Source organism: Miscanthus floridulus, chromosome 2 (genome assembly GCF_019320115.1).
Source record: "Miscanthus floridulus cultivar M001 chromosome 2, ASM1932011v1, whole genome shotgun sequence".
Classification (NCBI taxonomy): Eukaryota; Viridiplantae; Streptophyta; class Magnoliopsida; order Poales; family Poaceae; genus Miscanthus; species Miscanthus floridulus.
In genome coordinates, this window is record NC_089581.1 from 110,446,847 (window position 1) to 110,474,633 (window position 27,787).

General features: G+C 40.8%; 2 protein-coding genes and 1 non-coding gene across 3 annotated transcripts; all 3 read right to left on the reverse strand.

The window, feature by feature from the left end:
* Positions 1-250: 250 nt before the first annotated feature.
* Positions 251-919, reverse strand: LOC136536861 (uncharacterized). The gene has a single exon (XM_066529015.1). It carries the CDS (start codon positions 917-919, stop codon positions 251-253), a length of 669 nt encoding a protein of 222 aa, XP_066385112.1.
* An 8,340-nt stretch (positions 920-9,259) lies between these two features.
* On the reverse strand, positions 9,260-12,249 carry LOC136527782 (transcription factor GHD7-like). The gene is made up of 2 exons (XM_066520624.1): positions 11,370-12,249; positions 9,260-9,790 (listed from the first exon to the last, which is right to left on the reverse strand). Exons 1-2 carry the CDS (start codon positions 11,928-11,930, stop codon positions 9,464-9,466), a joined length of 888 nt encoding a protein of 295 aa, XP_066376721.1. The 5' UTR covers positions 11,931-12,249; the 3' UTR covers positions 9,260-9,463.
* An 11,928-nt stretch (positions 12,250-24,177) lies between these two features.
* On the reverse strand, positions 24,178-24,284 carry LOC136541014 (small nucleolar RNA R71). The gene has a single exon (XR_010780130.1). It is a non-coding gene; the product is annotated as a small nucleolar RNA R71 (small nucleolar RNA).
* Between the last annotated feature and the right edge of the window lie 3,503 nt (positions 24,285-27,787).

Below are 27,787 nucleotides of genomic sequence, written 5' to 3' on the forward strand. Positions count from 1 at the left end.
CCAAGTACCACCGCTGCTTCTATTTGCAACCTACACATCTGAGGTGGACTTGGGTGTGCGGTTCATCAAGGTTGACAACCTTCAGAGCCTTGTCGTACCCTTCCACCGCCATCACCTCTCCCTTCTTAGCCTCAACGTCATGCAATGCATAGAATGTCGCCATCAAGAGAGTGGCCTCATCATCCTCATTAGCTTGTGCTAAATGAGCCTCAGCCTTCTTCTCCTGCTTATGATTTGGGCACTCCTTTGCCTAATGGCCTGTCTTTCTACGGCGCTGGCAGGCGTTGGGGTCGACCTTCTTCTTCTTCTTCTCTAGAGAAGCCATGCCGCGACGCTTGCCATCACCACCACGGCTGAAGGAGGCTTCCTCGGACTTCTTTTGGGTAGTCCACTCCTCTATCAGTAGCAGCTTACCGCTGTCCGTTGTTGCTGTGGCCTGCTCCATGTGCTCACCCACCGCCCGCAGGTAGCCTGTCACATCCTCAATGGTGAGGGTGGACAAGTCCAGCATCATCTCTATGGAGAGAGCGATCTGGATGTACTTCACCGGCATAGAGTGGAGGTACTTGTAGACCGCCTCTTCTTTGTCGATGGTGATATCGTAGCTCCTTAGCTTGCTGATTAGCGACTGTAGGCGGAGGGAGAAGTCCTCCACCGACTCACCATCCTTGAACTTGAGGGTGACGTACTCCTGCTTTAGTAGTTGGGCCATCGCGTTCTTTGCGTGGTTAGCGCCAACGCGCATCGTTGCAATGGCCTCCCATGCCTCCTTAGCAGAGTTCTTCACCCCCAAAGGCTCCCTATACTCCGCTGGCACAACAGCGAGGATAGCCTCCAACGCTGACATGTTGTCTTCTTCGTTGTCGGTGCCCTTGTCAATGGCAGTCCAGAGCCGTCGGGATCTGAGCTTGATCTTCATGGTCACCACCCACTCGCCATAGTTGGTGCGAGTCAGTGTCGGCCAACTGGTGCCACTGACCTCCTGCACTGTGCGCACGACGACCTCCTATCGTGGCTAGGCAACCACAGCAGTGCCGCTGCTGTCGTCCATCTTCAAACCGTCCGTCATCGCTAGCTGTTAGTCTGACGACGGCGCTTGTACGGCTCTAATACCACTTGTTGGTCTCGAGATCTCCAGCATGGGTGAGCCGACCGCTCATCGTTGTTGCCGACCACACACACTATGGCTGGAGATAGAAGAAGAGAGGAAGAACAGAGCGTGCGCACACACAACACAAGCACTAGCATTGGCCGGAGCTCTACAGAAGAGATGACAAAACTGAACTCGCTCAACTTTACTGAATTACAGTGAGAAGCTATATCTACAACTCTACTCATCTAATCCTAGTACACAGATATGCTAGGCTGCCATGCTGCTACAGTGAATAGATGTGACAGCAGTGCTGACTTTGATGCCTGGCCCTGCTGTGGCTACAGTGCAGCAGCAGGAGAGCCCTTTCGATGCCTGCCCCTGCCGCAGCTACAGTGCAGCCATAGGGGAGCCCTTTCGGCGCTTGCCCCTGCCGCGCGTACAGGTGAGGGAGCAACAGATTACTTTACTGTAGATACCCTTCAGATATGGTCTAATGCAGTTAGGCCCTGTTCGTTTCTCTTATAATCCGTACTTTTCGACTTGTCTTTTCAACCGGAATAGTATTTTTCTCTCCCAACAAATCAGTCAGAACAGTATTTCAGCTTGTTTTTTCAGCGAAACGAACGGGGCCTTAGTTGTTAGACTTCTTTAATTAAATTCAGAGTATTATTGTGGATAGAGTTTGTGCTACATACTTCACCATCAAAGAAGTAGTTGTACAGCTACGAAAGGCTAAGAGAGATTTAACAAGTACCTTGCTTTTTTTATGAGTGTCATTTTTTCCACATGACAATAATAGAACATTTAACTGTGCAACGTCAGATATGTCTAATATTTATTAGTTCCTCAATGCAAAGTATACATGCATGTCGGGCGAAGCTATGTGGAGGCCAATGCTACACGCTACATAGTTTACCTAGTTATTACATCTCATCTGCAGCAATGCGCCGGGGCTGCATCTTGTTGGCAGCGGTGCATGAGTTACTTATTCTTTCTAATCTCACTGGGTTATTTTTCCAATTCCAATCCGTTCTAATTCATGGTGAAGGCTGTTCTTATTACATGAACATATCTGTGCTGCGAGAAAGAACCGTGTGGCTACTCTCTTGGGGCTTGATGTATATACCTACAATTATGGGCGTTGTATAGGGATTACTGCATTAGATATTTCAGTGCCTGATTTGGCTCTTTGCTTGAAGGACACCTGCTCTAGCAACTCAGTGAATTAAATCAACATAAAATTGTTAAAGCAAGTTCCGCGTATTTGGTTGTTATCATGCAGTAAACGAGATATCAATTTCGATGCATAAAATTTAGAAGTTCCACTTTTTTCTATTGTGTTTCGGCAGCTTCTATGCTGTGTTTTAGCTTTTATTTTTCTTGGGGCATTATGCTACATATTCATTTGGTATGTCATTCCTATCAGATTGTTCAAGAATCTTTGCTGACCATGGATAGTAATTAATTTAGAGTTGCTGTACAGAGGCCTAAAAAAAATTCATTTCTGGTAGATTACTTTGCGCAACAATCCAAAAATCATGGGGTCAGGTGACCTCCTTTCCATTCCATCTTACAAGAGGTTTGATACATCTGTGTCAGCTGGCTTTTTCCGATGTGTTCTCAGTTTTCACAGTATTATTAGTTGGTCTTATCAAGCTGAATAGTTGTCTTCTTCGTGTAGACTGAGTATGGAATTATCAAAGCCTAGCTACATTGTCCATTCCAGATATTCTGTTTTGCTTTAATCTTTGTACTATTACCATGAATTGGATGAGATTTAAATTTGAACCCATAGAAATGTGTCCTCCTTACAACGACGTGTGGCCTGGATGTAGGGATTTCGAAGTTTCCAAAAGTCTTGTCTAAATATTTTTAATATGTTTTTTGGCAGCTCATCCAATGCTCCTCACTGGCCTCTCCACCAGCATGGTCTGCTAACCAACAACTTAAACCTGGTACCATTTCTTTCTTGCATCTCTTGCTGCTTTGTCTTTGTTTACTTTCCAAATATATATTAGTACCGTAACTACTCCTTATTAGTGTTTCAGTGGTTGCAGTTATACGCTTTTCACGAAATTTAGGAGCAGCTTGCCTGGAGCTGTGCCTAAATTCGTGCATGAACAACGTGTCCATGTAGTTATAATGGAGGCGCATCATCTCTTATAGCCCCCGTCCCAAATTGTAAACCACCTAAGTTATGACAAATAACTCATTTCTAATTTGATACCTCAGATCTTAATGGGATAATCTCAGCTGCAGAGCTTAGTTATTGATTAGACCCTTGTTTAGCACAATATGCACTAAATCTTGATAACTATTACTCAATAGTAAACGTGAGACACAAACACAGTCAATGCCTCGGTGACCCTCTAATTTGGAATTATATCCATTGCTGGATTTATTCAGTGAAAATTAGTTAAACAAACTTCAGCTTATGGTGCTTTGCACGTTCCCGTTTTGTCATATGAAGTCAGCAATACCTAAGCAGACATGTCAAATGCAACTGTGTCATTGCTAATTTCTAATTCCAAAACCTGGCTAGCAGTTTGATTGTTAATTGGATATCCATATGTAACCTTACTTCAATAGTTATGCTAAAACTGTGCTTTTTTCAGGAAAACAGGGATGCCCACAGTTAACCAATTCTTTCTCTGTTATTTTTCCTTGATTATGTTCCTTGATGCAGGGAGTTATGCCACAGAACAAGATGGCCGATGGCCGCTTCATCATTTTGCCAAACGCGTAAGGTTATATTTTGCATCTCAGAGACACCTGTCATGCCTTACCATTTCAGTCCTCTGTACATAGCAACGACTCCTGGGAAATAACGCCTAATCCTGTTTAGAACCTTCGTCGTGGACTTGGTGTTTCTATATTAATATCGCTGCTTCAAGTATACTTACTGCACTATGCTGTAAAGTTAGTAAATATATACTTGTCAACCACCCAGTATGTAAAATATAATTCCAGTACGCCGTGTAGTATATACTAATGTACTCCTCCTTAACTTCTGCGGTTAAAAAAAAACCGTCTGTACCATGGATATTTATGGTCAGCAAACCAAACATATATTTGTAGTTCTTTAGCCATATGTTCCTATCAGTAACAGGCATGCTCTCTTCGCCCACGCACGCGCCCTATACTAGTGATAAAAAGAGTGATAGCTGATACGAACCCACCAAAAGTAATATTGCATCACTAATAACAGTCCAAATTATGCATTATGACAACAAAGTCCAAATGTTCGGTTAGCTCAGTTTTCTGTGGCATATAATCGAACCAGCCGTAAAAGTTTGGTTAGTATGGACTCAAGACTGAACTAATGACCAAAAATAATTTCGGTCTCATTCTCGATCAGTTTGGTTTGGTTTTCGATTAATTGTACCCAGCCCTAGTTAGGCGGGGTTTGGTAAAGTTGTCATAATGTATAATAGATTTCACCATTTCGTTCCTCTCTTCGAGATGATTGAAAAGCATATATAGAACATCTAATTTGAAGTCTAAGAAAATTGTAGCTTGGGAAGATTCACTCTGTAGAAACAGATTAGGCCAGGTATAGAAGTCGGCTAGGTTGGATTTCACAGACTAGTTCAAAGTTTAGAATTGTATTTTGACACGATTTTAGTCATTAAAACAAGCAATGATGGTTTGGTGGATTGTGCCTCAATACCATCGGCGGCAGGTTTGACCATATTATGTCTCAAAATCGGGGAGACGGATCGACAGACACGTGGTGGAATCTCGGAGCTTGCGTCGAGGTGAAATGGAGTTGAAAAGGCACCGAGTCTATTGGATCATTGAAGAAAAACTTGGGCGCTTTTACTCTTGGGTGGTATTTGGGCTAAGCTCGGAGATTAGGCTTTCATTTGTTAGGTTGAGATTTTTTGAGTTAGGATCATAGAGAGAGAGAGAGAGGACCTTTGATTGAGTCTTTTGTCATCCTAAGCTTTGATCCGCTACGAGTGGCTTGTAATCGGACCTCATGACGTAGTTCAAAGATCAATTTTTAGCTCCACTTGACCCCCTCCACAAATCTGAAGTTTTTCTTTTCCTATGATTTTAGGAGTTATTTTTGAGGTTTTTTCATTCTTATTATTTGGCTACAATTTGGGGCAAATCAGTGCTAGGACACATTTGAGTAAAGCTATGGTGATTCTCCATCTAATCTCTCACTTGAGGACCACGAATTTGAGTTTTTCGTAAATTTCTCCTCTAACTTAAGGTTCTTTGGTTTTCTGAAATTAGAGTTGAAGTCTGAATCTTTTTAGATGTTTTTGTTGGAATGAATCATTTGTGATGTGGTGAGGCTACTGTGAAAATTCCATGTCAATCCAAGTCGTGTTTAGGGCTTGTTCAATTGATTCGAAGGCCCTAGAATAATTCCTAGGTGAAATGATTCAATAATTTGTACTAATCTTGTGGAGTTCGAATTGTTCTTGGTGCAATCTTAGGAAACCGAATGGGCCCTTAGTTGGATGTAGAGGGTGTTTGGACCCGGTGACTAAAATTTAAGAGGTGTCGCGTGAGGGTGTCGCATGGGGTGTTTGGATACTAATAAAAAAATTACAGAATCGGTCAGTACTTCACGAGACGAATTTATTAAGCCTAATTAATCCATCATTAGCATATATTTACTGTAGCAACATATTACCAAATCATAGACTAATTAGGCTTAAAAGATTCGTCTCGTAAATTGGTCGTAAACTGTGCAATTAGTTTCGTAATTAGTCTATATTTAATACTCCATGTATGTGTCTAAATATCCGATAAGACAACGACTAAAGTTTAGGAAATGTCTGTGGCGTTTGGTTGTTGTTTAGTCTGCAGGCTGTTCTCTGTTCTACTTGTTTCGGTCAATAGCAGCAGCTGCTGTGCAGCTTGGCGGCAGTAGTGCAGCCACCAATCAGCTCACGGCAACACCATCCCAGCAGCTCGAGGCTTTATTTTCCTCAGTTGAGTAGCAGGTTAACGGACTTACATTCATCTGGGCATTATCTTTGTTCAGCCTGACAGGAACAATGGTGCAGCAGGACTGCAGTGCTCTGTTTCCTTGTTTACAAAACTTTGCTTTTGTCTTAATTGCTATGATGCTAGAAAATAATCAGTTCAATTGTCACTTGAACATTAGTGCATAGCATTAGTTTATCTGTTGTATCCTGTGTGATCTGGAGCTTGATCTTTTTCGTGAATTTAGTGAGCTCCTCAACCGACATGCCATCTTGTTTGTAGATGCTCTGTCCTAGTAGCTCTGTGTGCTCCAAAGTACAAGATTTGATCTTTCTGCTTGCTCATAGCTTGTCACAGTAGTGTGCATCAATGCATCATCCTAAATGCCTTTCAATTTTTTGCTATGATTTCTTTAGTCAAGCCTTTCGTGCACAGTGTACTTGGTTTAATGCCAACATGTCTCTTCTGAATTGGCACTTGGTTTAATATTTCATATTTCTTGGGTGCTGTTGTAGTGTTATTAGCTTGTTTGGTTACAGCAATTTTTTAATGGATTAACTGACTCGCAAAGAAATACTTAACTATTTCTAGGGTGAGCACATCAGTAGTTGGCTCATGTCACTTTAGTGATTAGGAGAGAGTGACGTTTGGTCAAATTAGATTTGAGTATTTTTCAGGCCAAGCTGGGCCAAAGAAAATACTGTTTATTTTGGGCCAAAAAATCTTGACCACGACCGTCCCATGGATGAGTTGGGCCAGCATTTTCCAGGCCGTGCCCAGGTCTAACCGGGTCGCCCGCTGTTTTTTTAGTCGGAAAACAAATAAAAAAAATACTTCAGGTCGTGCTTGGGCCAAGAAATTTTTTTTGGGCAGCTGGACCTATGCCCAGGCCCTATCCACTAAGGCTCATGGGTGGGCTAAAATATGTTGGGATCGGGTTAGGCCAGGCCAATACAAGCTCAATAGTCATAACTGGGATATAGGCCAAGGATGCCTTCGATAAAGAATTTTTAGTGACTCTCATTCACCTTTCCTTTGGTTGCCATTTTGGTCCTTCAGTCTCAACATGCTTGATTTCAAATTTTATATTTGAAATTAGATATGGGTAATTTTAAAATAAAGATATACATTTTGTCACCTACAAATTTCATTCAAAATTTGATTTCATATTGAAGACACGGTTTGAACCATTTTAAAGGACCATTTCATGCTAATAGACAAAAAAATATAAACGTACTTATAAAATGTCTCTACATTTTTTGAAACGCAAAATGGTGTTGCTATACAATGTATCTATATTGGTATTTGGTAGACACAAAACATAAATGTATCTACTAAATTGTCTCTATACTTCTTCATACATAATTTGGTGTCGCTGCACAATATGACTACATTAGTACATACACTATATATTTGAATTTATGAGAACATTTCTACATTTATAGTTATATCTATGAGAATGTATTTATATTTCTTAACACACATAATAAAAGCGCTATACAACATAACTACATAAATAGACCTGATACGCTTTGAGAATTCGTCCCTATAAGTCCTAACACAGTCCATGCGAAAACAATTTTAACACACTTTACAAAAATGTGCCTATGTTCTTGTAGAGATGAAATAAAGTGCATCTAATGTATAAATTAAATGCCACTAAGGGTGATTTTTCTAGTATTGCTAGGTGGGCTTGTTGGGCGTATGCATGCACCACCCTGGGTGTTTGAAGGGTGTTGGATTTCATTGAACAGAGAAAATTGCTGCTACAATTGAAGAGTTCTACGCGCCCCATTTTGTGCTGACATTGTTGATTTTTTAGTTATTTTTTTGTGAGATCATTGTCCATATTTGGTGGTAGAGTTGCATAAGTTGTAAGTCTCGCATTAGCGGGCACTGGTATTAGTGATAGTTCTATAGTTTGTCTAGGAAGGCTTGGGATGGCGATGGATGTTGGCTTAACGATCTTGTCGACCTGCAGCTACTTCAATGGCTTGAGCCGACAATGAGAAACATTGTGATGGATCCAGCATGTTTAGGAAAAATAAAAGCAACTGTAGGTTCAGAAGAGAATATATAAGGCGGTCCAAAATTTAAGTTTATATGAGGGCCAAGGAACAAAATGATTTATAGGAGACTTGGACAGTGGTTTTATTGAGGGATACAGAGCTCACCAAGAAAGAACTAATATAAGGCTCGAAAAACCAAAAAACCAAAAAATTAAGTCCTTTTCCAGACTCAAACCTACAACCTTATACTCAACTATAGTAACTCTTTGTCACTGCACCACACACTCACTTATGAGTATATGCATGATTCATTTTTGTGCAAATATTTCATAATCTGTATTGAATATTTTTGCTACAAAATGAACTCAAATGAAAAAAAAATCAACTACAAAGATTTAAATCTTGTCAAACACTACAGCTTCGGTATTAGATATGTCTCCATCCGAGATTATTTGAAAAAATTAAAATTTTGAATCTCAAAATATGTGAATTTAAAACAAATATTTGAGACACTAAAAAACTTCAAATAAAAAAGTTATCAACAACAAACATGTAGATCAGATTGGCACAACTTTGATAGTAACTATGTGAGCATTCAAGGTCATTTAGAAATTCTAAATTTTAAAATTTAAAATCTATAAACTTAAAACACATATTTGAGACTCTAAATGACTTCAAATAAAAAAATTACTACAAAGTTGTACTCGGTTTTATTGATAACAACTTTGGTATACACCATGTCAAGATCTAAGTTGTTTGAAAATTTTAAATTTTAAAATTTAAAATCTGTGAATGTAAAACATTATTTTTGGACTCTAAAAGGTTACAAATAAAAAACCTCTCAAGTATAAAGTTGTAGATCACGCCGAGAGCTACAATTTTGATAAAAATTATCTTTATCTGAGTTTGTATGAAAAAATTATGGATTATTTCTAGATAATCGATTTTAGAGATGGACACTTAGGATAGTCGTCTCTATTAATAGAAGATTTTTAAAGACAAGCATCTTAAGATGTTTATTTCTAGAAATCGATTTACTGATGTGGGTGTTATTTGTTAATGATTTTTAGAGGCACCCATTTGCCTGACTATTTAATGAGGCGGTCTGTTAATGTACTCGCCTCCGTATAGCCGTCTCCAAAAATCATTTTTTGTGGTAGTGATAAAAAGACTACTAGCTACCAGTGCGATTGTACTGGGTACCTTGATATTGCTAGTATTTAACGTATTATTATACTGCTAGTATCAATACCAGCAGTGTGTGTACGTATATATATTTTTCAGGGCTAGCTAAGCTAGTCGTGCATCGATCGCATATACATTTAATATTTCGTGCGTATTTATCTCGTACCCTTAATTAACCAATGGCCTATATGCTAGCTATAATGCTCTGACCGACATATATAGGTCTTTGCTATGAACGGAACCATCCGAGGTCGAACCGGCCTGGTTCGTAGCCTGCTGCGGCCGGCGCTGGTGGCGCCGGAGCCTCACCGTCGGGCACCTTGGCGAACCGGCCCTTGACGCGCGGCCGCATCTCTGCATAGGCCTTGCGGGAGGCGTACCGAATCTGCTTCTCGTAGCGCCTCCTCTTCCGCTTCTCCTTGTATCGCATCACCTTCGCCTCCCGATCCACCGCCGGGTCGGCACCGCTCGCGCAGCCGCCGTTGGCCGCTGCAGCAGCCGCGTCGCCCGGGACGGCGCTCGCCGCGTCAGTGAACGTGCTCCCGCAGAAGGACATCTGAAAAAGGACGTGTCGAACATAATAAGGCACCGATGCATGTAGGGATGTAAGTCCAACATGCATGTAGCCATCATGTAGGGGAAGAAACGAACTAGAGTAGCTGACCCACAAAACATCTTTATTAGGTATCCACTTAGCCACTTACATTCCTAGGTGCATGTAAACAGCGCCATCCTAATTTGATCATAAATAATGGAACAGAATTTCATTGACCAGGGGTCCAATTCTCTCAGATGGACCCATATCCTTGATGGACGACACGTGGCTTCCAAAAAAAAATTATACCATCAACTGAGCTATCAATTATATGCACAAATATAGTCCCACAACATTACTTTATCTAGATTAGTTGATCAGCCGTGTGATTAATTTTAGATACACCTGTCGTCCCCGGTAAATGAAACCTTACGTGTTGTAAAAAACTTACTCCTATTGGACAAGAGCTAGGTCCGATGCATAACATCGCTTCTGATTTATGTTCAGAAATCGAATACACTATGTCAGCACTCAGTAACCTAACACTACTCAACAGAAATAATGAGAAGTTGGGATAGATCAATATTGTAGAACCGCATGAAATGAGAATTGAGTTGCGTGTTGGCCAGGGTTATCTTCACGACCCATCGTGAGCTTGTTGATGGACAGATAGCGATAGCAAGAAAGAAAGAACATTGCGTTTGGCAACAGGTCTTGTGGAGTTGTGGTTATCATGTTGTCAGAAAGACAGCAATGCTGAAGGGTGAAGGGAAAAGAAAAACCTTGCATTTGGATGGGGACCTTTGTTCCAGTTCATTTGTGCATCATTGTAAACCCAATCAAGTTTTTTTTGTGTTGTCATACTACCTTTTAGTGTTCTCACTAGCCACTGAACAAATAAATCAACTGTAAATCTGCAATTAACTGATGTTCTCCGTGATTATTCTCCCTTCTATCTGCTTATACTATAAACTAGTGTGTATGCATGGTTTGCAATTTCTGTACTTTCTTCTTAGCATAGATAGATAGAGCTGTCCGTTCTAATAAGCGTTCGTGCAGATCTAGGATTTTCAGTAATTTTGGGGATATATACAACACAGTAATGCTTTGATAATGTGCCTTTATCCTATTGGAAAGGTAGACGGTAACTTATTACTCATGATGGTGCACTGTTTTGGACTAGTTAGCTCCTTATTAGTCCTTACTAGTTGGAGCATTGGACCACAAATTGACAGCCGATTTTGACATTTTCAATCACTTCTAATCGGCCAAACAGCTAGATATAAAGATAAAGATATGTACCAATTTAAATTAAGGTAGCGAAATCGAGCGTCGCTCCTTTCTCTCTCAAGCATCAATCAATTAACTGGACACAACGAATTGAGAGGTTTAACAATAAGCAAGCGCGATAGATTGCACCAAGATGTATGTATTCGAAACTGAAATGGCCGAGCAGTGCTGCAAGCCTGAAAGGACATATCAGCGGTTCAGCGTGCACATACAAACATGAATCGCATGCATATATCATATCAGCTTGAAATTGGACATGTCGACGGGGGGCATGCATGATTCAGGAGAGAGATGGAACCGAACCACTCACGATTGTGGCGCTGGACGCCGTCGCCGGATTGCCGCTGCCACCACCGCCTAGGCCCAGCCCTGCCTCCAGCACCGCCGCGGAGGCCACGTCGCCGCCCCGGTTCAGCGGCACGTCGAACGTGAGCCCGTGACCTGGCAGCTGTCCGTACTGCGCGTGCGCGTGCGCGTGCGCGTGCGCGTACCCGTCGAACAACGGCGCCGGCGCTCTCCGCTGCTCTGCAGCCTCGGCCACCCCGTTCCCGACCGTGGCCGCCCCCGCTGGGCCGCGGTGCAGGTGGGGCGCGGGGTCGTTGAACAGCCACGTCACGCTGTCGTGGTCCTCGTCGTGGCCGAAGAACTGGAACTCATGCAGCCCCGCCGCCGCCTCCGCTGCGCCGCTGCCGACGACGCTGGGTTGTTCCTCCTCCGGCTGGTGCCACATCCCGGGAAACCCGCGGTTGAGGTCCGCGACAGCGACCCCGCACCGCGCGCCGCCGCCGATCCCATGGCCTTGGTGGCACGCGCACTCCCCTACGCCGCCACCGCATACGCGGCACGCGGCGCTCGACGCCGACGCCGACATCCTACGTACGCCGACGTCGCCGCACGTATGAATATATGAACTCACTATCTTGACGACCCCTCTTCCTCCTTCGGCCAGCTTCCACCACACCTCCCTGTGTAATTTGTGAGCTCTCTCCCGCCCCCCACTTGCTTGTTTGCTTGCCCGGCCGGCCGCTCTCTCGCTTCGCTCGTACGCGTGCCTTGCGAGAGAATGATGATGTGTGCTCGATCGGCTCGGCGGGCAGGCTTAGTGTGTGGAGGAGAAGAGAGGGAGAGGAGCTAGGGCGGGGGAGAATAAGTACGCGCGCGCCGTGATGCGGATGCGGCCAATGAGAGGGGGGGCAAGAGATATGAGATGGGAGGGATTCTTACGTGGAGGATCCGGAGCCACCTTTCTCGTCCCTCCAAGGGCTGGATCATTTGGCGATTCCCCATTCGCCATCCCCTGCCAAGCAATATATACATGCATGCGTCTTGGGTGATTCTTCTGTGCAAACATGCTTTTTTTTCTTTCCTCTGTGGATCGATTTGGTGGTTTGTGCTGTACTGGTTGATCGTCAGTAATTTACTAGTGCGTGTGTGTAGTCTTCTTTTAACTAACTTTTGCATCACAAAAGCTACACAAGTTCCTTTTTGAGTGCTTTTCATACAATCTTCTACAAAAATGCAAAAATAATGGAACATTTATCATCAACTGGTAAGTTATGCGCACCCTGTCTCTGATGCTTAAGGAATGAGCGTGCAGATCATACCCTGTCACCAGATACCTTTTGAGTTTTGTATTAATCTGATTTCAAGCAGGAACTGAAAATATGTCCTTTAATCTGATTTCAAGCAGGAACTGAAAATTTCCTCTAGTTGAATTTTGTTGGTGCACCAAGAATAATCATGTGAATCATGCTGCGACAAGGGTTGCTTTCTTGAATGTTCCCAAAAGGTGAAAATGGAAATAGGGTCCATTTCGTCCACTCATGGAGGAAGGCTTGGACACAGGAGATCCACGTTTGACTGCAAGGATATGAGGCTTCATGTGTGATGGGCATTCTTCCTCGCTCCACGCACTCCAGCACCTCTGGGGCAGCTACAACATCACAGAATTAGTACACTATTGTTCATAGCATAATAGATCGATGCAAAGCTCGTGTTAACCCGCAAACTCTTGTATCGATCGAGCATGCGTCAAATTATGTTTTTTTTACTATCTTTGTTGCGTTTAATATAATCCAGTAGGGATAAACCTCTAATCTATCCTGTTCTCTAAAAAAACACATAATAGTTTGTGGTCAACTATAAATAACTCATTTTGTGGTCACTTTGAGTTATCATAACGAATATTTATAAAATTAGTATAGCTCCTCCTCAGTGATTTGGGCTTTTAGGAGCTACTTAAGCCAAAAGTCAACCAAAGAGGTGGAAACTAGGAGCTGCTTTTTCAGAAATAGCTACTTTTGGGTAATACAATTTTAAAAGCATCTTAGATCCTGTTTTTGGCTTTTTGCCTTTTTGAAATAGTAAAAATAGAGAGTCATTTCACAGTTGTTTCAAAGAAAATAGAGATATGAGGTAATTTTTATACTTGTTTGAATCAAATAGCTTACAACTTTTTCACAGACCACAACCCGCAATAGCTTTTTCACAGCCCACAGCTCACAACCGTTTTTTTAAAAGACACAGCTCAACCAAACACACCCTTAAACATAGACTTGTTCGCTTGCGAGCTGCAGTAGTTCAAGCTACAATACCTAGCAGTTCAAAAACTGCAGCGGAAGCGAACAGAGCCACTATGATAATCATGCATTCACTTTATTGTAAAGTACTCTCCCTCTGTCTAAAAATATGCAATTATCATTTCTGAAGAATTCAAACAATTTCAATTTTAGCCACCTCTACAAAAAAGTACTAATATTTTCTATATCAAATAATAGATTGATTATTATTATGAAATATATATTCATAGGATCTATTGGTGAGATATATGTTGATATATTTTTGCTATAAGTAGATCAAATTTTAGAAAATTTGAGTAAACTTAAAACCTAGAATATCAAAATCAATATCAAAATAAAAAATATATACAATCCAATTTCTCTTGCATTTTTTAAGATAGAAGGAGCATAAACATTATCGTAAGTTGATATAGTCATAAGTTAAATTATTCTGTAACCAATCACATATTAGCTGGCGTAGCACCATGCTACCTACTCCTATCTACGAAGACAGTGACCGTCACTGGCGTCACTGACCACTTACATAGGGACGGACACAGGAGTATGTTCAGTGAGTCATACCAATACAGTTGGGGTGTGTTTAGTTACTCTCAAATTCCCAACTTTGACACTATGCAAAAAGAAGATTCCCCATTAAATTAAATTTGCGGTACATGCATAGAGTACTAAATGTTGACGAAATCAAAAACTAATTATATAGTTTGGTTGTACTTTACGAGACGAACATTTTAAGCCTAATTAATCAACGATTGGACAATTATTACCAAATAAAAATAAAACGCTACTGTAACTACAGTGTAGATTCCTGGCGGCGCCGATTCCGCCGGACTAAACAAGGGCTTGGTAGTACATGTGTGGCTGTCAATAGGTCAAGAGCCTACCTCCGCGAGCTCTCTTTTCAATTTTATATTAAAAAGTAAATAAATATAAGCGTCGTCGTCATCTAGGGCCATCTGGGATTGCGCGAAAAGACTAATCTAATGCGCTAAAAGTAAACATGTTTAATACATGATGTAAAAGAAATAGGTTGGCGAAACGAACGTACCTTAGGTGGTTAGGAGCTATCGATTTGCTGTGGGTGCTCATATATTTTCTAGATTTTTTTCTAAAGTTTTAATTATAATGTTACTTTTTAGCTAGATGTATTATAAAATTTAGACAACGCGCGTGCTTCCCGACAACGAAGCATACCTATAGTTTTTTCATAGAGGTGGGGTGTATATCTTTATATGTAGTTGCTTATAGAGAGGATATGTATCTTTAAGTGGTTTACGAGTAGTTCTTTCACTAGATTTATTCAGGATTTTACAACATTATTCTTTTAGTGGTAGAGTAGGGTGTGTACGGCGGTTCAGTTTTAGGGTCTCCTTGATTCAACCGTGAGCTGTGATACAATTGTTGTGAGCTATGGGCTTTAAAAAAATTATTGAGCTATGTTCCGCCAAAAAAACTAAGTTGTTTGGTTAAAACAACTATGAAACCTACCCCACTCTTTATCTTCCTTAAAACAATTGTAAAACGTTTCTCTATTTCCACCATTTGAAAAAGTAGAAAGCTAGAAGCCAAATGGAAAAGGCACCTTCCGGTTCTACTCGTTTGGTTGATGTTTTGCTTTTTGGCAGTAGAAGCACTTTTTAAAAAGTTGAACCAAACACTTAGTCTTTAAAACTACTTTTGTGCTTATTAGCTGAGTCCATCCATTTTTGCTAAGCCATGCCAGTGGATGCAAGTGTGTTTATACTTACTCATTGTGAAGAAAATTTTGCAAATAGCAAGAATTGGTGTGACTACCTTAGGGCCCCTTTAGTAGGGATTCTCAAGCAGCTCCTGAATCCTGTTTTTCAGCCCCTTATACCAAACGGCTCATTTACTAGGTGCTCCGTAAAATGCGCTCTCACAGCGTGTTGGCATGTGGTGAAGCCGAAAAAACTAACTTTCTCATCTGGCCGCGTGGGCGCTCCCCAAACTATCCTACTCTGTGTGGGCAACGCGTGTGGTGGGTGGGTGGGACGAAGGCGCTGAAGTGGGCAAGGACACAGGGGTGCCCAAAGCATAGGCATGGCGCAGCAACCGAGCGGACACAGAAAGCGGGCAAGGCAGATGCGCTCGAGCAAATGCGGTGGCGAACACTCCCAAGTGGACGCGCCAGAGGCGAGCGAGCGGATGGATGAGAGGCGCCCGAGTGGACAAAGAGAGAGAAGAAGAAATACAAGATTGGATGGATGAGAGAGGCGCTTGAGTGGATAAGGAGAGAGAAGAAAAAATAGGAGGTAAAGGGAAAATTAAAAAAGAACGATGTTATGATCATTTTATCCTTATGTCTAGTATGAGAAGCTGTTTTATCAAATATTTTATCAAGAATAGTTTTAGCTTGACTAGAGGAGTTGCTCTTGGAGTTGAAGTAAAAAAAACAACTTCACTACCGAAGCACAAGTTGAAGTAAAAAAACAACTTCACTACCGAAGCACAAGTTTTCGTTAGTGACTTTTGGTGAAGCGGTGAAAAATATCATGTTTGTACTTTAATAAGTATCTAACTTTGATAAATTAGTTCCAGTATGTCAAAAACGGACATAAGTATCTTAGAATTGAATGTTGAGGTGGTTTTTGCAATAAAACAAATAGGGGTCTGTTTTTGTAACCAAAGATCTTATGACGTGGAATATCAAAATGAGAGTAGCTAGCATTGCAAAAACCGCCTCATATGGTTTTTTTAGACTTAACCCATAAGATGTCATGTCTCAAATACCCACCCAACTCGATTTTGTTGCAAAAGCCACTCCACCAAGAATGTGCTAACCCAATTCTATTGTTTTTTTTCAATTTAGAGCATGTGACATGGCATTTATCGAAGTCGTATACTTATAAATACAATTTCAATATTTTCAAAACTTCTACTATCTGTGAAACCTCTTCCGTTGTAACACGATTAATAAGCACAATCCAAGCACTAAAGTAATCTTGACTTGTCTAGAATAGCATGTAGTGGCTCCATGGCAGAGATGGCAATGGGCACAAACCCGTTGGCTTTTGTCAATCCAAAACCATGCCCATGAACAAAAAATGTGCTCGTTAAAAAAATCCATGACCCGTCACGGGTCTAATTTTGAGCCCAGACTCATGCCCACTCGGGTCATCGGTACCCAACGAGTCATTCGTGCCCGCAACAACAACCACATCACGTCGTCACCATAAGTAAGCAGATAATATTATAATGCATATTTAGAAGTGTTATATACTCATGTATACATACTTCATAGTATAATGAAAATAACATAGATAAGAAATCACATTTCACCAATTATACAACAACCAACCACCATAGTTCATATATTAATGACATGCTCCATCTGTTCCAGAAAGAGTGTCATTCTCACTTCCTAAGAAGTCAAACATTTCTAACTTTGACTAAATATATATAAGAAAATATTAATATTTATGATGCATAATTAGTATCATTAGATGAATTGTTGAATATGTTTCCATTATAAAGTTAATTGGAGATATAAATGTCGATAATATTTTCTAAAAATCTAGTTAAACCTAAGAAAGTTTGACCAACATAAATTTCATAGTGACCTTTTGGGGATGAAGGGAGTACATATATCAACCAATTAGGATCTCCACCTCTCGAATGCATCGTGACATGCAAGCTCGAGCGTGAATGCGTGATCTAGATGCGTGCCGCCGCCGTTGTATGGCCAGGTGCGTGAGAGGAGGACGAGTGAGCTAGGATAGGGTTTGGGATGGGGAGCTTGTCTCATATGTTCCTCTAAATGGATCAATCTAGTAGAGAAAATTGGAGTATTATTGTGGGCTGATACGAGCCACTTTTCTATGATGGTCTAGGTTTAAAAACCCTATGGATTTGTGGGTTTGGGTACTTTGGCCCTAGATCCATGCTCATAAACCCATTGGGTTTGGCTCTTTGCCCATCAACAAACCTATGGGCAGAGAAATCAACTCATGCCCTTGCCCTGATAATAGGATAAAAACCCATTGTGTTTCAGGGTACCCATTGTCATCTCTATTCCATGGGTAGAATCGGCTAGGCAAGTGATCCCGTGGAGTGCTTTTTGCAATAGAGTTTCACTACTCTTGGTCCATGGATCACTGCCAGATCCAAACCTAGCATCACTGCTATGATCTAGCAGATGGTCGGTATGATGGACTTGCCTACCCTTGCTAGTTCCTAGACCCGGCAGTGATTGGAAGATATATGACCATCGGGTTAAGACTTAACCCAACAGTGATAGGATAAGGGTAAGTGTCGTTGGGTCAAGCCTCTACCCAATATTGAGTATGATACTCACTATCAGGTCAATTTCTTCAACCTAGCAATGACCTTGATTTCCCAATTTTTTGTGGATACATTTTATTATTGCATTCAAATAGAGGTTATTTCTAATTTTATATTTGATACTATTAATGCATCACATATCTCACTGCCATCAAGATTATACTACAATTACAGTGTGTTTGAATCTCCATTACATGATTTGATAATGAATATATCATAATAGAAAACCATACATAGTAGGTAGAGATCAGGTTAATACAAACCAGGTGTTATAAAGTATAAACAATAGTCCATACAAATATAATTACACATGATATTGATATTCTCATTAATACAAACCAAGTGGAGCACACCCACTACTAATGGTTATTACATTGCATGGATAGTCCGTGTAGTGAATATCTCTGACCAGGGATGTAACTTATTGGTCTAAATTTTCATGACCCAAAAAAACAACCCAAATAAAAACTTTGCTAAGCCTCCATGTTAAGCCTAAGTTGAGCCTTTACTCTAACCCCTTGAGCTATAATCCTAGGTTTGGACGAAGCCTCCTTCATCTTAGAAGTCTAGATTAGATGTGTCCTCTAGTCTAATCCCCAGAAGCATTTTTATCGACCATCCCCTTGTCCTAACTGGTTACCTTAGTCATTTTACGTGAATCTTCTCTAGGATGATAACCAATCTCTGAACATAGGAACGACAAATAGAACCATGTCTGCCCCCAAGGTGCTTAGTACTCCTTTAGGTCACAATGGAGCTGTGTCTCATTAACAAATCTCACCAACGTCATAGCAAGACAAGGCCTAATGATGCATGCAACCTAGAGCAAAGCGTTCAAGGACCGCACCAAGGATCATCGATGTGCCCAACTAAAACTTGTCAAAGGCGGCAATGTGCTAGGCTTTGACTAGGACAACCTAATTAAAACCAGTTATGAAACTTGCTCATGAGGAAAGAACTCAGCGAGGGATAGGGCCACCACGAGTGTAGGATCTCATGTGGTATAGATATCTTGAGTGTCTAAGGATCATCAGATCTATCATAAGAGTGGGTTGGAGTAACCCCCATACAGACCACATGCCATAGTATGAGCGTTGTAAGCCTAGTTTCTAGATTTGGCATGAGGTAGAGTGTGGGGTAGCTAGGAGGGCTAGTACCATGAATCAACATCAAACCATTCATGGGCAATTTAACCAGACTTGAAAAAGGTTGGGGCCTGAGTCAACCCTTATCTAGGCATGGATATTCAGGTTCTACCTTAGCTTCCCTGTGTGGATACAGTTCTACACCTTTGCATAGTTTTGACTTATGCGGCCATTCTTAGAATGATCACCATTGTTCTGGCTTCTAACATTAGAGTACAAAGAGAAATATGGTTATGGTTAACTATGGTTGTTCAATCATGTAATGGTTATTTAGTTGTTTATCACTAAATAATTAGCAACATGAACATAGCATGTCATTTCATTTTTAACCTACACCATGCTTTTATGAGAATCTTTAAAAATGAACTATAACCCCCTTTGCATCCACCAAATATACTTATGTTGGAATAAGCGTTTTGAGTATCTTTGTACCCATGGTACTATCGTTAAGTTGTTTTAGATAACCAAATATTGTGATGGCCACGAGTAGATCTCAAGTTTGGTAAGAGGCATAGGATTGGACAAGGTGGGCGCCCTACTCCGCTGTGTGTAATCTGTAGAAGAGCGACAACGACACAAGCAACCAAAAGGTGTCCAGTTGTGTATCTTTCAAGTAGTGCTAAACACATTAGTCAGATCTCCACCTACTACTTTGTCTTGTAATTAAACTTCTAGTTTACCATAGTGGGTCTTTCTTGGATAGGAATTTTGAGTAAGTTGGTTCAAGATGTGTGGATACCATGAGTGTACCCTTGTGATTTGATCCTATGGTTTTGCACTAGTTGAGCTTGTGAATGACAACTCAGGGGCTCCTACGATTAGTTTTGCTTAAACTGAGTTGGTCAAGGGGATGACACACGGTTTAGGTTGGCTAACCTGTGGGGGTCCTCACATAAATTGTAACAAGCCCGAGTTGCTCTATGGATTGATGTAGAATTGATTGGTAGCTACAAGCAGCATAGGTACAATCATGATCCAGAATATGCAAGTAGTGTGAGCTAGGCTGGAAAATAAATACTAAGAACAGAAAACTAAACCCAAAATACCGAGAATCGAACCAAAAATACTGAAACTGAAGTTTTTGGTACCCTATTTAGTTCCTAATTCCTAGGAACCAAATTTATATTGGTTCTTCACCTTGGTAAACCGAATTTCCTAAACCATGTGCAATGTGTTGAGTGTGAGTGTTGTTATATTATTGATTGTACTATTGTAGACCATTATATTATGTATTTGTGGTACTATACCCTTATAGTTTTGTGGACTTTTATATGTATGTATTTGGCACTATTATTCTCTATGAAACCATGTCGAAATTATGTCAAAATTAGGTTTCGAACCTACTATTACATTCCTTTGTGATCTGTTATGTATTTTTCTATAAATATCAAAACTAAACCGAATTTCCTCACTACCGGTTTTTGGAAGGACCCTACTAGTACTTGTTTTCCAATGAACCAAATTTCTATGGGAACCAAAGAACCGACCTGATTGGTTCGGTAATACCGAATGGCCAGGCCTAGTGTCAACAAATAGAATATGTGAATCATGAAAATAATAATAATAATAATAATAATAATAATAATAATAATAATAATAATAATAATAATAATAATAATAATAATAATAATAATAATAATAATAATAATAATAAGCAACAACAACAACAACGAAAATAATAACAATACTACACTCTAAGCATCATTTTCATTGTACCACATCATTTTTATTGTATTGAGCAATCCTTTCAGTTATTGCTGCAACATTTGGATTACCCTCATATAAAGCTTGTAATTGGACCAATGAGAAGTCAAGCATAAAGTATCCATTGCCCGTAATAAAACAAACTTTTACTATATTTCTCTCAATAATTACCTGATTCAGTGCTCTCTTCCTCATATAGAAATTTGTATAGCACCGATTTCAAAATCGATACATCATCATCATATCATAACTGCCCATTATATGATGTGTTTGCCACATCATCGACTGTATCAACTCCATGGAACCATAGTCAATCTTGAAGCTAATTGTTAACTATAATTTCGTCATAGTTTTGTACAGTCAAAACTATCAAAAAAGTGTCACCCTTGGAAGAAAATGGGCATCCCATGATCACATTTTGTACAAATAATATGGTTCCACATGTACATGTCAGTATTTGAATACATGGGAAGAATGGTGAAAATGGATGGTTGTGGGTCCAATAGGGGGGTCGGTCGACCACCCTTTGGGCCCATTGCCCCCTCAGAAGCCTTGGTGATCCTTCCCAGCACACTCACAAGCAATGTCAACCATTAGATTCAAAGTATGTTTTCTCTAAACGAATAAAGATCAAGTTACATGGATTGAATGGCCCATAAGTTAAGAAACCAACGTGATCAGTGGCCCCACCAAGGTCCAAGTGAATACCTTCTCAGGATGAAGGCAAGAGGGATCCCACCAGAGGGGGTGGCCCCACCTGGTAGGAGGGACGACCCCTTTGTAGGTTGTCCAACCTGCCCACTCATTCCACCCTCTTGATCTCCATCATGGATTAAAGGTCAGTTTGATCCATTGGATAACATTCAGAGCACTTGGATGCATGGGCCCACACCAAAAGTACTATAAATGCCTCCTATCCCCTCACTCTCATCCATGACCACAAAGGAGGAGTTACACATTCTATACCTAGTTGTAGTATACAAAAATAGGGAGAGAGTGAGGGAAGTGTGGAGAAAGGCTCTGGTGTCTTCTCCAAGTTGTTACTCGGCGGATGCGATCTTCTTGTAAGTAAACATCCATGATTCTTTATGGTATTTGATATTTGGTTCTAGTAAGTGATATATAACTTGCTCTCATTGGAACATTGTTTTACTTTAGTAGAGTGCTCTAGCTTCCCTAAGGGAACTTAGTGGGACAAGGTTAGAGTAGTGAGTTATAGTGTAGACGTGGTAGCCAGTAGGTGGTGATAGCCATATCTAGTCTTTGTAATCTACCACGTATTTTTAGGCAAGTTATTAAAATAGTAGGGCCACCCAGTTAGATGCCTTAGGCAAGGGTTTTGTCCTCTTGTTGTTTTGTTTTTCATCCCCGTGAGCAAGGGTGAGGTCATCGCATTTATATCTATCTTACCTTACTAGTTATTATAACCATAGAAATCCTCTCTACCCAAGTTATCATAAACCCCTTATGTCATCATAGGACAAACCTAATTCTTTGTTAGTGCACTTCATGTTTCCCATGGAAATCAATACATGGAATACTTTTGATGAAAGCTACCTTGACAAATGTACGCTTGCAGTTTTCCCATTGGCCACCTTTGGTGTCAGCACCATCCAATCAGATCAGTCATCTATAGTAGTTTTCAAAAGGATGTTAGGAAGGATTATGTAGCAAAGCCTAAAAACATAAATTGAGTGAAAGACAAGATTTCTTACTATGGACAGATACACAGGAACTATGAATGTTCCAAAGTTGGATTGAATGACGTATATCCAAGGGAAAATCCTAGTGCTGTTGGCATAGGTGTAGGCAGGTCCCTACATACCAATGTAATAGAATAAAGAAATAGTTACATGTTTAGAACTTGTAGTCTATCATACTATTAAAAATTTTGTTCAGATTATTAATATTAATAATATGCCTTTTATTTTTTTCCATTTTTAACAATTATTTCCAACAAGAATACACTAATTTACACTTGATAGAAAGATGTTTGCCATTTACAATGCTTTTATATATACCATTTACAACATGAGTGTTGGCGGTCCTTAACGACAAAATCCAACTGCCAATTAATATCCAAGATAGGAGAAATAAACAAACTTACTACACATATGCTTTTACTATTGACATATTTCCACATGTATCGGAGACTTAATGTTTTGCAGGACTTATTCATGAAATACATGGGAAATATAGACAAAAGGCGCAACTCAAAAAACGTAAAGTAGAAACACGCAAAGAAACAAGCAAAAACCCATTCAATCGCCAAACCTGGGCCAAGCACCAATGTAGGATCCATCCAGGCCTAGCTAGAAGCCCGCCAGAGCAAGGCGGTGGCGAATGGACCAGCCTAGGGGGGTGCGGCCGCACCACCCCTAGCTCTGCTCGGTCCCACATTTCTCTAACAGTTGCATGGCGGCATGCAAAGGTGGTTTAGGGCGGTTTCCTAATTTACCTATGCCCAAACAGCCCTGTCCGTCCCTTGTAATTCCCCATGTTTGGTGTTCGTGTAGGAGTTAATAAAGTCTCCCTGGCTTGCTGGCAGACCAGTGTTCGGAGATCTCCCCTTCCATCTTACACTTAGGTCTAGCTCTAACCATATAATTTGTATGATCATCAACTATTCTTGGCATGGCTATATTAGAACAAGCCTGTTCTTGGCATGGCTATATTAGAACAGGCATTTCTAGTGTCATTGCCAGGAATGGATTCCATCTTCATACTTGGTGATTGTGCTAAGAAATACCAACAAGCATTTCTAGCACTGTTGCTAGGGAAGGCATAGGTTAAAAGAGTCTAGTAGGACATGATCATGATCATATGCATGAATGATAGCCATAACTCTGCTTATTTTCTCCCATTGTGGATCAAAACGGGATAGTCTATGACCGATTTTGTCTTGCCGGAAAACTACACAGATAATTCAGAGGCGCTCCTAAGGACTAACAGGTCTCGTACCACTTCTTCCTCCACTACTCCGCCGACAAGTGAACCAGTTAGCCCCGCATCATCCGCTACTACCGCCATAACCAAGTCACTCCGCGCCTACTCCACCCCCGTGATTGCCAATGTGCCCATTGTGTCCACTGTCAACACGGGCATCGGGAACTTTGAGATATGGACTGGCCTCATAATGATGGTGTAGGAAAACTAGATCTGTGGTTTGCCTAGCGAGAACGTTAGTGCACACCTTCAACACTTCCTTGAGCTATGTGACACCATTGTCATAAAAGACGTCGCACCAGTAAGCATCAGACTCCGTATGTTTCCCTTCTCCCTTGCAGGGAAGGCGAAGTAGTGGTTTTATAAGGACAAGGAAGCCGTCAACACATGGGACAAATGTTCTGCAGCATTCCTCACGAAGTTCTTCCCCATTGGCAAAACCAATGCCCTGAGGGGGAGAATTTCCAACTTCCAGCAAAACTCCATGGAATCTATCCTTGAGGCATGGGAGAGGCTGCAAGATTACATCCAAGCATGCTAGCACCATAGGATAGAGAATTGGCTCATGCTCCAAAACTTCTACAAAGGGCTGACACCCATGTTAATGGGGCACGTAGATGCCGCTGCTGGAGTCATGTTTCTTTCCCTCACCATTGATGGAGCCACGACTCTCATTGAGAAAATGGTGTCCAATCAAAGCTGGGGGAGAGAGAAAACAACAAAAAGACATGCATACCGTGAAGGAGGCGGATATGTTTGCCACAAAAATTGATTTACTATTGAAAAGACTTGATGAGCGTGCCGCTGAGAAGGAAGCTAGCAAGAGCATCATCAAGGCCATGGACTCACATATGACATGTGAGGTCTGTGGAGAAGTCAGACATTTGGGGAACGACTGCCTAGAAACCCGTGAAGATGCTCATACATCAACAATGTGTTTTAACAAAATAACAATGGGTGGAACAACCAGTCCTACCCACAAGGAGGTAATTCGAATTTCAATTCGAATCAACCTTCCTTGAAAGACCTGGTCTTAGGCTAGGCTAAAATAAATGAAAATATTACTAAAAAGTTAGTGTTTAATGATAAAATCTTTAAAAATATAAGCTCTAAAATTGAAAGTTGTCCTCCTCCACAAAGAATCAACTAAGTTTTAATAAAATGATTGAAACACAAATAACACAAATAGATGCCGCAACTCCGGTGAACCATTCGGGGAAAATCCTAGGGCAACCCGAGAATTCCCTCGAGTTTGTTCATGCAGCTGCAGAGCAATAAAGGAGAAGTCTTGCTGATGAACTACAAATATCAAGCCCTTGCCGAAGGTAAATCAGTAGCTATCTTTGAAAAATTAAAAAAAAAAATCAAAATTTCAAATTTTGTTTCAAAATAAACTTTTTAGAAAAATAAAATAAAAATATTTTTCTAATAGTATAGAATTTTCTATTATCATTTCTCATTGTTAAAATATTTATGAAAATTCAAAATATAATAATTTTTTTGTGGAGAATCAATTTTGAGAAGAGGGGAGTTCGAAAAATTACAAAACCCCAATGGCTAGGTCCCACTTAGTCGTTGGGAGCAACGGGCCAAAGGGGGACCGAGCGGGCCCACCTCCGGTGTGCGTCCGCACCCTACCCGATGCCGCTAGTGCTGTAGCTTCTCCAATGGCTAGGAGCCATTTCTCCCTCGCCCTCTTGGCCGGTGCTCTACTTTATAAAAATCGATAGCTCGGGTGTGAGCCCTCACTCACACTCCACTCTCATTTTTTCACTCTCTCTCACTCTCTTTGCTCCACCACTTGTAAAAATATTTTCCACAAAGCTTTGAGTGTAAGAAAACTCTACAGAAATTTCCTAAGCTCAAGACCACCAAGCCAAGCTTGCGGGTTGCTCGATTTGTTTTCACTAACGTAACCCCGTTTTTGAGCTTGTTGTGTTGTTTTCGTCATGGCCAGGTTCAATAAGAAGATCGCCGGTGCCCTCAAGAAAATCATGGTATCAACTCAAGTTGCTCCCGTGGAAGCTCAAGCGTGCACTACACCGAGCCCGAAGAGAGCTCGATGCATGAAGACGAAGAAACCGAGCCAATGGAAGAGCAAGAAGAAGAGCAAGAACAACCGATGGAGGAGGATAATGATGCACCCCACCTCGACTTAAAAGGAGACTGGGAGATGCAAGCGTACAACCTTGTAAAAAATCATGAGTTCATCCACATGCCTGTGTATGACCCTGATCTTCTCCAAAAGATATGTATGGATGTCGAATTCTCCACCATTTGGAAAGCCGTTGGATGGGAGGACGTTGCTCCCGTTTGGGAGGAAGGTTCTCACCTCCTGACTATCCAATTTTTATGCTCCTTGCAAGAAGTAGAGAACGGGATTACTTTCCGTCTTTTTGAGCAAGAATATTTTCTTACTTGGAGAGATCTTAGTTCTCCCTTAGTCTTCAACAGAAAATATTCAATTGACTTAGATCATGCTCTTAGGGGTTTTAATCACCATGAATTTTGGAGAGTAATTTCTGGTCAAAATGGCAACTTTCAACCTCATAATATGAACATACAACATCCTACTTTGAGGTTCATGCATCATTGGATTGCCATGACTTTGTTTCCTAGACAGGACATACGCTTTGTTCATCATGCTGAAATGCAACTGCTCTATGCCATGACTAAAAAAATTAAAGTTGCTCCTGTAAAAGAAAATTTTAAGCATTAGTTATATTTATTCAAGGCTTCTACAAATATGTCATGCACATCACTTATAACTCGTATTGCCACTAGTATTGAGGCATTGGAGGAACATGATGTGACATATTTCTACCCCATGCCTCATTATTAATGAGCATTACTTGGTGCAAGGGCATCATCTGAAAAACAATACTGCATGAAGCCTTGTATATTTGTTCCTGGACTACACAAATGAAATTTTGTTACCTAACCTAGAGCTTCATTTGTATAATTCCTTGGAGCTAACCTTTTCTCTTGTCCCCCAAGAGGAAGCACACATGAGTTCTGTTTCTGGTAGGATGACAAGGAGCAGGGCTAGGAACGAAGCAAGTAGCTCTCAACAGCCTCAGTCGACACCTTCACCAGCTGTATCACATGCGTTCCATGCAGGGTGGTTCTCGACTAGGCAAGTACCAGGATTCACACCCACGTACCACCCCAGTTGGGATCACACTCCTCAGCAGCATGAAGCCAGAGGAACGGGATGGCAAGAGGCTGATGACACGGCATGGCACCAAGCTCACTCCTCTGACTCCGAGGGACTACCACCACCTGTCCACCCACGGCAATCTATTTTAGACCGTCAGGGGTTGGATAACATCGACACCCGACTCGGAGGATTGGAGATCCGCACAGGTAAAATACAAAACACACTTAACACTCATGTGCAGGATACAGCCTAATGGTAGCTTCACCAGCAGCAACAGATGGCCCAAATGAACACGCTGCTGAAGCAACAGCACGATGCATAGGTGGCCTATTGGCGGTCCATGGGATACAATCCTGGACCATAGGCCTCAAGCTAGCTTAGGGTATGACCCCCGCAGAGGTACCTTGTATCTTGTATCTTTTATTTTTCATATTTTTAATTTTTCGGATTTATTTATTTATTAGCATTAAAAAATCTAAAAAAATAAAAAATACTAGAAAAATAAAATATGATAAAATCAACAAAAATATAAATTCCACTCTTCATATGTGTTTTAAGAATGTTTAGTTTCTCCTAAGTTAAAATAATAAATAGTTGCTTTGTCTATAATTCATCTGTGCCTAAACTGTAACTTAGTATTCTCTAAGATTTAAGTTTGTTGGCTAAAAATATCTCACCCTAAAAACTTAAAAACTTGTGGGTTATAAATGCATGCTCCTTTTCTAAGTTGTTGTGAGTTATGATATGGTACAAATAGAATTTGCTATAATTTTGTTCTAAGAGAAACTAGACATCCGGAGTTTTCAATTTCAAAAATGCTAAAATTCAAAGTTCCTCAATGATTATGAATACCTACCAAGGCCATATGACACAAAATTCAAATATAAAACCTTAG